We start from the raw sequence: 10,017 nt of genomic DNA, 5'->3' as shown, positions 1-10,017 counted from the left end.
CTGCTGCAGGACTTCACCTCCAGCCACAGCTCCTTCCCTGGGGGTGCTGGGGGGAGCCAGGAGCTCTCCCTCTGTGCTCACAGTGCTCACTCTGCTGCCTCATGTTGAGGCAAAGCTCAGCACTTCCAGCTCCAGCCTGCAGCTCCTTGGCTTTTCTGCCTTTAGCTCCTGGGTTCCAGTGTCCTCACTGAGCCATGCCAGGAGGTGAAACCAACACCCAGGGGCAGGATGAGGTCTGGTTTTTCTCCCTGGATGTTCCTTCCAGCTCCCTGGCCCACGAGGACAGCATGCTTCAAACAAGTAATAAAGGGACTCACACGTAAATATCAAATATCTTCTAATTTATTGTGTTATATTTTAAAAAAAAGGGGAAAAAAAAGTACATATTGCAAACATCAACCATACACTGAAATCCAGCTTAAGCTTTTTTTTTTTTTTTTTTGCTTTTTTGTGCATAAATATAAAGTGGGAGGGACTGATTGTACAGAGCAGCTGAAGGTGCTGCTATTGTCCAGGAAAACTGACAGGTTTTGTGTCCCCCAGGGTGAGGCTGGAGCTTGGAGCTCTCCTGCTGCAAAGTGGGATCCAAACCCAGCCTTATGGAAATGCAGGAGCTTTGGTGCCACTGGTGCAGGGGGGGAGTAAACTCCCTCCTGGGGAGCTGTAACCAGGGGCTGGGGGTGCTGCACAGCTTTTTGGTGTTCTGCTGATGGACAAAATCACTTCCAGGAGGAAGATCTGAGTCAGCTCCACAGCTCTGGGGTGCTGGAGGATCAAAGCAGAGAGCTCTGCACTCCCTGGTAAGAGGAGGCAGCAGTAGGTAAGGTCAGGAGCTGCTGGGGTCAGGGAGAGCTGCCCTGTTCCCCACCTGCACCCCAAAAAGCTGCTGCAGGGGCAAAACCATTTCCAGTAAAAAGGCTGAAGAGCTGAGAGCCTTTGTGCCATGGCATTAACAAAGTTTCTCTCCACAGAGCAAGGACAAGTGGGCAGCAGGGAGAGGAGGAGGGGAGGTGCCAGCAGGACAGCTTCACTGCACCCCTCCAGCCCAGGGGAGTCAGGCAGGAGTGTGTTAAGGCAGAGCCTGCCCAGAAATGCAGTAACAAACCCCAAAGGTCCCCAAACTCTGCAGGAATGACTCTACTCAACCACACAGCTCTATGAGCTGCTGTACAAAGATTAAAAACAACCATTCCCCTGCTTTGTAAGAACTTAGTTTGCAAAACCTGAAAAAGAAAAAAGAGGAAATCCTGAAGCCAGTTTAAGGATCTATTTACAGAGAAGTTAATCACACAGATGTGACCTGTCAGGTGCTTAGCACTGCTGTCAACACATGTCCCCCCCTGGAGCTGCCCCTGATCTGGCACCCCAGGAGGTGACTGTGTTTTGTCTGAGTGTCCAGAGCCAGCCTGGCACTGCCTGGGGACACAGGCAGCAGCTCAGCTCAGGGTTAGCAGGAATGGAACAAGGAGGGTTGGCTGCAGGGCTGCCAGGGGGCTCCACACTGAGGGTTCTTTCCTTCCCCAGGAGCACAGGAGGTGACAGAGGACACAGTGCTAGGGACTTCCCTGCCACCCCTTGGCTTGTCACAGGAGGCAGGGAAGAGGCACTGGGTCCTTCACAGCCCTGATTTGCACCAGGGACTTGTGCAAACCCAGCATAACACCAGGACAGAGCATGTCTGGAACTGCCAGGCTGTGCCTGAAGCTGCTGCACTACAGAAGAGCAGCCAGAGCTGCTCCCTGGGGAATTCTGGCTGATCAGCTGGGAGCTGAAGGAAGAGCAGAGGAGCCAGGTACAACCCCCACAGCTGCCTGCAACTTAGGAAAGTCTTTGGTTACCAGAGAGATGCCCTCAGCCTAACTTTGAAACCATTTTAGCCAAATTGTGCCACAGAGCAACCACTGCTTTATTTTAGCCTCTAGAGATGAGCTGCACACAGGTGGGGCTGCAGCTGCTGTCTGGAACAGAAGAGCTGGGGTAAGGTGGCTGGTGATGCTGACAACACCTTTGGTTTTTAAGATGTGAACATCTCAGCAGCAGCCCTGAGCCAGGAGGAGGAATTCTTGCAGCAGGAGGTTGGGCAAAACCAAACACCCACCCTGGCTGAGGAACAGGACCATGGAGCTGCTGCCCCACCTCAGCTGGCTGGCTGCTAAAGCCACTGCTGGATATTCCAGATAAAGGGTCAAAAACCTCCAGCATGGCCCAGAGTTCTCTGGTGTCAGCCAAGCTGCTGGCCTGCCAGCAAGGTGAGACTTCCCCCCTCAGGTTTCTCCCCCTCTCAAGATTTCTGACCTTACCCTGCAGCATCCAGCCCGAGAGAGGAACACAACATCTGCCCCTGTACCTGCCCCCTGCCTGCACCACGGGCAACAAGAGACAAGGAGGTAGAGAAAATATTCATTACAACAGAAAAACCACTTGTAGAAACTCCCCTACAGGGGCTTCTCTGCCCAGCAGTTCAGCTCTGCCCTTTCCTCACACACACAGCTGCCATTTCTGTAAAAGACTTGGAATATGCTCAGGATAAAGTTAAACAAGGAATAAGCATCTCTAGGCCACTGCAGACTCCTCCAAGCCAGCCCCTGCTCCTCTATGCAGGAGCTGAGCCTGGGCTGCTGCTGCTCTGCCCTTCCCAGAGAGGAAGGACCCCCCTGCCAGCCCTGCCAGCTGATGGAAATCAACTCCTCAGCTGAGAGCCAGAGCCTGGCAGAAATTCTAAGCACAAATGGGCAGCAAGACCACCCCAAGGAAAAGGAATCACAGACAATTTGCTCCCAATCCTCCTTTTGGAGGAATTTTAACATCTTGGTTAAAGGAGGGATGAGGCTCCACTGGACCCTTGGAGGAGCAGGTCCTGAAAACAGCAGGGTGGCCCAGCCAGCACCCAGCAGCTGAGCCCAAGGAGCCTCCCCTCACCCCGAGGGCTCCCCCAGCACTGCAGGAATGAAGTCAGCACAGGTCAGTTCTGGGAGTCACACTGGAGCCCTCCTGAGCCACCAACCCCACTGCCTACAGGCTTGGGAGAAAGGGAGCTCAGCAGCAGCTCTGGGGGGGTCAGATCTGCATTTCCCCCGTGCCAGAAAGCTCAGGAGAAAGGGCCAGTGAGTGCCCAGAGGGAGGGAGCACTGCTGGTTGACCTCTGTTTTGTTTTGTGGTGTTTGTTGGTTTTTTAAAGTGCAGGATAATTACTAAAGCCAAAGGAAGCCTCTTCCTCTCTAGACACAAAATAGCAAAGACAACGAGTGCTAAAAATTCAGGGCATTTCTCCAGGTGCTCAACAGGTCCTTACAGCATCTCTTGCATGCCCAGTACCCTCACTTATTCCCATCCTAGAACTACTGCATTTAAATACCCCCAAATAACCTAGTTTGTTAACAAAACGTAATTTACAGACTTTGCTGAATAAACCACCTGGTCCTCTGCTGCAGGTAATGGAGGAGAGGAGGGGCAGCACCCCCAGGGAGGGCTGGGCAGGCTGGGCTGTGCTGGGCTGTACTGGGCTCACTGGTGCAGATGGGCCCCTCTGTCATCCGGGCGCTTGATGTGGATCCTCCGCACGCGCTCGATGCGCTCTCGCTCCTCATCTTCCTCCAAGTGGTGGGAGCGACCAGCAGCCCCTCCTGTGGCCTCCAGGAGGGCATTGTCAGGTCCCCTCCCATCCTGGGACTCGTAGAGCAGAATGTTCAGTGTCTCCTCATAGATCCGGGCTTCTGGGAACTCCACCTGCACACCAGAGAGAGAGAGAGGAGGTCGCTCGCCTGCTGCCTGTGCCCCCGTTCCCTCACCTGCAATTCCTGACACCCTTCTGCTCCCCAAATGTCTTCTCTGCACCCTCACAGCCACAGAAATCCTGTCTAGCACTGTCATTTCTGTTCTATTATTTGCTTTCAGCTTTTGAGACCCAACAACCAAACAACCAGATTGGGGTTTTTTTGTTCCTGGGGACAGGAGTGTTCACAACAGAGCAGATGTCGGGATGAGACCCAACAGCCAGGTTTGGTTTTTTTGCTCAGAAAAGGACAGGAATGTTCAAAACAAAAGCTGCCAGGCTGAGAGCAGCTGCTGGCAGCAGCCAGGGGCTCAGCTCCCTCCTACCTTTGTCTGTTTTTTCTCAGTAGCATACACGATGGAAGTGCAGCAGACCTCAGCAATCTTCCTCCCCTGCCCATAGAAGGACCAGCAGCAGATCTCATCCCCAATCACATCTTTGATAAAGAGCACCCTGCCATTAAACCTCAGGGACAGCTTATCAAACAGCTCGATGTTCTTCAGCATGTTGTCATCAGAGTTGCTGTGGGAGGTGAGGAAAGGCAGCAGTCATCTTGGGGTAATGGAAGCAGAGGGGGTTGGGGGGCAGTCAGCATTTACAGACCCCTTTTAGCTGATGAAAAACACCAGAGAAGCCCAGCCCAGGTCCTTACCTGGTGTAGGAGTATTTGTTGTTGCTCCTGTTGTACAGCAACTTCACTGCTGGCTGTAAGACACAAACCACAGCTCAGGCCCAGGAAGCAGAGTAAGAGCTGGAGCCTCAGCCCAGCCCAGGCCCCCAGAGCAGAGGAGCTGAGGTTCCCCAGGAGCCCTGGGGGGCAGCAGGCAGCACCCCCCAGCCCCTCACCTTGTTAGAAGTGGCTATCAGTTTCTGCTCCTCTTTGGAAGAGGTGATGACAGGAACCTTGCAGAAGGGTTCATATGCATCTTTGTTCTGCTGAAACAAGGATCAAACAGCAGCTGAGTGCAAACTGGCCTCAGGGAAGCTCAGTAGCCTGTGGCTACAAACATTCTCTGGCCCAGCCCAAGGAGCTGCCCCTGTCTGGCTGATGCTGGAAGTCCTCATTTTTGTCACAGAGCTCAAGCTGCTGCTGCTCATTTCACCACAAAAGGCCCTGAAGGCAGTGGGGGTGGCAGAGGAGCCTCGCACGCTGCCAGGAGTCAGCAGAAGGTAACAGAGCAAAGGTTTATCCCTCCAGGTAACTGGGCAGCACCAAATGTTGGGAACAACCCAGTCCCTTTTCCTGCATGTAACCAGGCTCCAGCAGACAGGAAACACTGCAATTTCACCCCAGCCTCCAAAGGCACCTCTGGAGGTGAGGCCAGCAGGAAACCTCGCTCTGCCCGGATGCTGCTTCCCACCTGGAGCAGCCCCCTCCCTGCAGCCAGAGCCACCCTGGCCCCTCCTCAGCTCTGTGCCCTACCTGCAAGGCTGCCTGGCACTCATCCACCAGCCCCTGCACCAGGTAGTACTTGGCCTCAGCCAGCAGCTCCTCTATCTCCCTGCGGCTCTCGGGCAGCGGGACGGCCCCGTCACGCAGGTAGTTCAGGATTGTCCCAAAGTGTTTCCCACAGCGGTCGATCAGGATCCAGCCTGGGGAGAGAGGAAGATCGTGGTACAGGAGGAAGGGCATGGTACAGCAGGAGCAAAGGGGGCAGAAGGCCTTGGTGCCAGCCTGGGGCTGCTGTCACCAAGCAGGCTCCTGCCAAGAGGCTGATGAGCACAAAGCCCCCGGGATTTGTCGCCTCCTGCGGCGTTTCAGGGGCAGAGGGAGCAGGGGAGAAGCAGCTGCTTCAGATAGCCCCCCAGTAATTAACAAAGTATTAATTGAAATGGAGCAATAAACGCTTCTCATTCTCCAACCAGCTGGCTCCATTCTCCCCTCTGCTCCCCAACAAGCCCCACACCTCCTTCAGGGCACTGCCACGTGGACGTGTGGCTGTTCACAACCACCCTGCCCCCAGCACCCCACGGGCACCTCTTGTGATCCAGATGTGCAAAAAAATGGGCACGAGGAAGCAGGGCAGCCCTGGCAGCACCATGGCACACGCTGCCTCAGCCTCCAAAGTGCATTCATTTGGCAGAACCAAGTGATTACTGAAGTGCTGGGAGATGTGATGCACGAGCAGAGTGAGCAGCACGTCAGCCCTGCCCCATCCTGACAGCGAGGTGAGGAAAAGAAAGCAGAGCTGCAGAGTGGTTCCAGTTTGAAGGAGGAAAGGATCCTGCTCCCCCCTGCCTGGATCCTGAGGATCCTGAGGAATGCTGAGGCAAGGCTGAGGCTGGAGTTTCCATAAATGAGCAGCTGGCCACGGGCTCAGCTCAGGAATGCAGCGAGGAAAGGCTTGTGGGGAAGGAGTCATTTTTTGGACAAATAAGGGAAAGGAGGTGAGAGCAGCCCCTGAGTGTCCTGCAGGGATGGGGGGAGGCCTGGAGCCTGCACGGGTGGGTCAGTGGGGAGAGTCACAGCAGCCCCTGCAGGATGGGCTGGGGAAAGCTGAGATGCTCTCCAGCAGCTCACTACAGCTCTCACCATCTTCCTACAGCTCTCACTACAGCTCTCACTATCTCCCTACACCTCTCCCTACACCTCTCCCTACAGCTCTGACTATCTCCCTACACCCCTCACTACAGCTCTTCCTACAGCTCTCACTACAGCTCTTCCTACACCCCTCACTACAGCTCTTCCTACAGCTCTCACTACAGCTCTCACTACACCTCTCCCTACACCTCTCACCACAGCCTTCCCACCTGCAGCAAGCACCACGTGTGCTCACAGCTGTCTCTGCTCCCTGGAGTACCCAAGGAGGAAGAAGCTGGAGGCTTTGTCCTGCACCAGATTTTGGGGGGATGAGGAGGATTTTGGAAGCATTTCAGGTAAAAAGAGAGTTTCTTCTCACAGCTCTGATGCCACTGTCCCCATGGGACACCAGGGGAGCCACAGCAGGAGCTGCTGTCAGGGGAGTGTCTGGGGTATGACACTCAGGAAGGATCAAACTCCTGCTAAAACACAAATTAATTACTGCTAAAACACAAATTAATTACTGCTAAAACACAAACTCCTGCTCCAACACAGACTGGCAGGAGGGAACCACCCCACACAGACACTGTGGGATTCACACCCAAACCCTCCTGCCAAGCACAGACCCTGAACAGATTCAGCTCCAGCACTGCCAGCTGGAAGGAGCTCCAAGCCCTGGGGACACCACATCCCAACCCCCCCTGACACCTCCCTGGGATTCCTGCAGACCAAGCACCCCAAAATTCATCTGGAATTCCCTCATCCAACCTGAAGCATCTGCAAAGCCTCCAAGGACCCCATTTTGTAGAGCATGGGGCAGCCCAGCCAGGGGCAGGAGGACAGCTCAGGACCTGCCTCAAGTTTGAGACCCCTCCAGTCCTCCCAGTAAGGTGACAATTCCCATTCCACAGGGGATTTGGGGTTTGTTTTCCCTGCACAGACCCCTCTGACCCATAGCACCCATGTTCCTGCTGAGCCCAGGCAGGGTGACACCTGGAACCTGGCAGCTCCCCCACCCCTACAAGGACTTCAGCCTCAAACAGGAACACTCAGGTCAGGAGTTGTGGGGTTTTTTAAGCACTTTTCCCCCCTCCCCAAGCCCCCCACTTGTCACAAACACATTTGAGCCATATTATTAGTTTAAAACTGCAGGTTTTAAAGAACCTCAGCAGAAGATTCAGAATGTGTCTGGGGTGGGAGGGAAGGGTTTGGGACCCTGCAGTTTGTCACCTTCATGTTCTTTCTTTCCAGAGACATTTAACATAAACAGACCCAGATCCCACCTTGCACCCCCACTTCTTCCTTTTCCTTTTTCTTTTCCTTTTCTCTTTCCTTTTTCTTTTCCTTTTCCTTTCCTTTCCTTTCGTTTTCCTTTCCTTTTCTTTCCTTTTCCTTTCCTTTTTCTTTTCCTTTCTCTTTCCTTTTCCTTTCCTTTTTCTTTTCCTTTTCCTTTTCCTTTCCTTTTTCTTTTCCTTTTCTCTTTCCTTTTCCTTTCCTTTTCCTTTTCCTTTTCCTTTTCCTTTTCCTTTTCCTTTTTCTTTTCCTTTTTCTTTTCCTTTTTCCTGAGCAACTCCTCTGGTGGCTTTAGCAAAGTCCCAACCAATACTCCCAGAGCAAAACTCTTTCATTTAAATAAAAATAAAAAAAAATAATCCACATAACCATAATAACCCAAAGCACCTTTCCCCTTGCTTTGGAGGGAAGGGAGCCAGGGGAGGGAACTCCCTCCTGGGTTTCAAAGGCAACGTGCCAGCCCTGACTCAGAGTTTCCCAATCCCTCACCCTACATTTTCCATACGTTGAGGAACTCCAGGTATTATTTCCAAAGGACAAGGCAGCCTGGGACAGCAGCCTCAGGGCTTGGGATCACAGAACCTGCTGGGTGGGAAGGGACCCATCAGGCTGATCCAGTCCAACTCCTGTCCCTGGGCACCCCAGGGATCCCACCCCTGCCCCACAGCCCCATCCAGAGGTGTCTCAGCTCAGGCAGGGTGGGAGCTGTGGGCACTGCCCTGCTCCAGCTGGGACTGGATGGGCAGGGGGCTGCAGGGGGCTCCTTTCCTTTGCCTTTCCTTATTCCTTTCCTATTTCCTTTCCTTTGCCTTTCCTTTGCCTTTCCTCTTTCCTTTCCTATTTCCTTTTCCTTTTTTCTTTTCCTTTCCTTTTTCGTTCTCCTCTCCTTTCCTTTTCCTTTTATTTTCCTTTCCTTTCTTTTCCCTTTCCTTTTCTTTTCCTTTTGTTTTCTTTTCCTTTTCCTTTCCTTTTCCTTTCCATTTCTTTTCCTTTCCTTTCATTTTCCTTTCCATTTCTTTTCCTTTTCCTCTTCCTTTCCATTTCTTTTCCCTTTCCTTTCCTTTTCCTTTCCTTTTCCTTTCCATTTCTTTTCCCCTTTCCCCTTTCCTTTTTTTTCTCCCCTCTTTTCCTTCCCATACTGCAGGCAGGCAGAGGGGACACACAGAGAGTTTGGGGGGGTTCTTTGGGGGAACACAGAGTTTGGGGGGGGGGTCTTTCCCCCCTTACCTTCACTGTCTGTCAGCACTTCCATCCTGCCACTGAACATGGCCTTCAGCATGGTGTCCTGCTTGGTCAGGGTCTGCATGGTGGTGTAGTACAGAGCCCCCCCCACGTTCAGCTTCACATACTTGGAGCTGGGGCTGCTGCCTTTGAAGGAAGTTGTGCGGGTGGCAGCCGAGGGCACTGCTGAGCTCACCACACTCTCTCCTGACATCTCTTCCTGCAGGGAAAAAACCACCCATCAGAGCTCTGCTGGGACCCCCCCTCCCTGACACAGCTCCCAAAACACCAACAAACAATCTGCCAGGGGATTGGGCAGTTGCAGGGGGTTCAAACCCTGACTGCCCACACCTTTTCTTCAGGGGTTTGGGGGTTTTATTCTTACCCTAAAGCACAGACAGCTCCCCCAGAGCCCACGCAACCTCCCTGCTCTCTTCCCTGCCTTCCCTGCACTTCAGAACCCCCTCCCCTACACCCCCTGCCCCACACCCCCGTGTCCAACACCCCCTCAGCCCCACACCCCCTGCCCCACACCCCCGTGTCCAACACCCCCTCAGCCCCACACCCCCTGCCCCACACCCCCCTGTCCAACACCCCTCAGCCCCACCCCCCGTATCCAACACCCCCCCCCTGTCCCACACCCCCCATTGTCCCACACCCCCATTGTCCCACACACCCCCCATTGTCCCACACCCCCTCATTGTCCCACACCCCCTCATTGTCCCACACCCCCCTCATTGTCCCACACCCCCCCACTCCACTCCCTGTCCCCCCAGAACCCCACAGCCCAGCTCCCCCCCCCCCATCCTCCCCGAACCAACCCCTCTTTAAAAGAGGAAACTCTGCCCCTGACCCCCTCACTCCTGAGGACTGAACCCCCCCAAACCCCTCTCCCCCCCCACCCCCGGACCCCCCATCTCCGGGTTTTACCTCACGCCACCTCCCACTCCCCCCCCCTTCCCGCCGCCAGGATCCCCCCCCCCCGCACTCCGATCGCACCCGCACGGCCCCGCAGCCCCCTGGGGCTCCCTAACCCCCGCTCCCCGCTCTCCCCCGCGGTTCCAGGACCCCCCAGACCCCCCCGTTCCCCCTCACCATGAACGGCGCAGCGCGGCCCCACAGACCGAGGAGCGGGAGCGCCGGGGCGGGGGGAACTTCCGCCCCAAACGCCACTTCCGGCCGGCCCCCAGTGCGCTGCTTAAACCCTTCC

The 10,017-nt window shown here is 54.6% G+C and overlaps 1 protein-coding gene across 2 annotated transcripts; it reads right to left on the bottom strand.

Moving 5' to 3' along the window:
• Nucleotides 1-443: 443 nt before the first annotated feature.
• Nucleotides 444-9,968, bottom strand: KCTD10 (potassium channel tetramerization domain containing 10). 2 transcript variants are annotated; one of them, XM_030460901.1, is made up of 7 exons: nucleotides 9,903-9,968; nucleotides 8,814-9,027; nucleotides 5,196-5,365; nucleotides 4,619-4,705; nucleotides 4,425-4,477; nucleotides 4,099-4,294; nucleotides 444-3,726 (listed from the first exon to the last, which is right to left on the bottom strand). In XM_030460901.1, the coding sequence occupies exons 1-7, from the start codon at nucleotides 9,903-9,905 to the stop codon at nucleotides 3,505-3,507; spliced, it is 945 nt and encodes a 314-aa protein (XP_030316761.1). In that variant the 5' UTR covers nucleotides 9,906-9,968; the 3' UTR covers nucleotides 444-3,504. The 2 variants fall into 2 exon arrangements, with proteins under 2 accessions (XP_030316761.1, XP_030316760.1); XM_030460900.1 differs by having other exon boundaries at nucleotides 4,619-4,708; nucleotides 9,903-9,962.
• Between the last annotated feature and the right edge of the window lie 49 nt (nucleotides 9,969-10,017).

This window comes from Calypte anna, chromosome 15 (genome assembly GCF_003957555.1).
Source record: "Calypte anna isolate BGI_N300 chromosome 15, bCalAnn1_v1.p, whole genome shotgun sequence".
NCBI lineage: Eukaryota > Metazoa > Chordata > Aves > Apodiformes > Trochilidae > Calypte > Calypte anna.
The sequence above is the reverse complement of the archived record's forward strand: the minus strand, read 5'-3'. Positions and strand labels throughout refer to the sequence as shown.

Bases quoted from the DNA above. Each gene is read 5' to 3' on its own strand.
- KCTD10 (XM_030460900.1), bottom strand. The intron at 4,709-5,195 runs GTAGGGCACAGA...TCCTTGTTTCAG, and splicing joins AGTGCCAGGCAGCCTTGCAG to CAGAACAAAGATGCATATGA. The intron at 4,295-4,424 runs GTAAGGACCTGG...CACCTCCCACAG, and splicing joins AACAAATACTCCTACACCAG to CAACTCTGATGACAACATGC.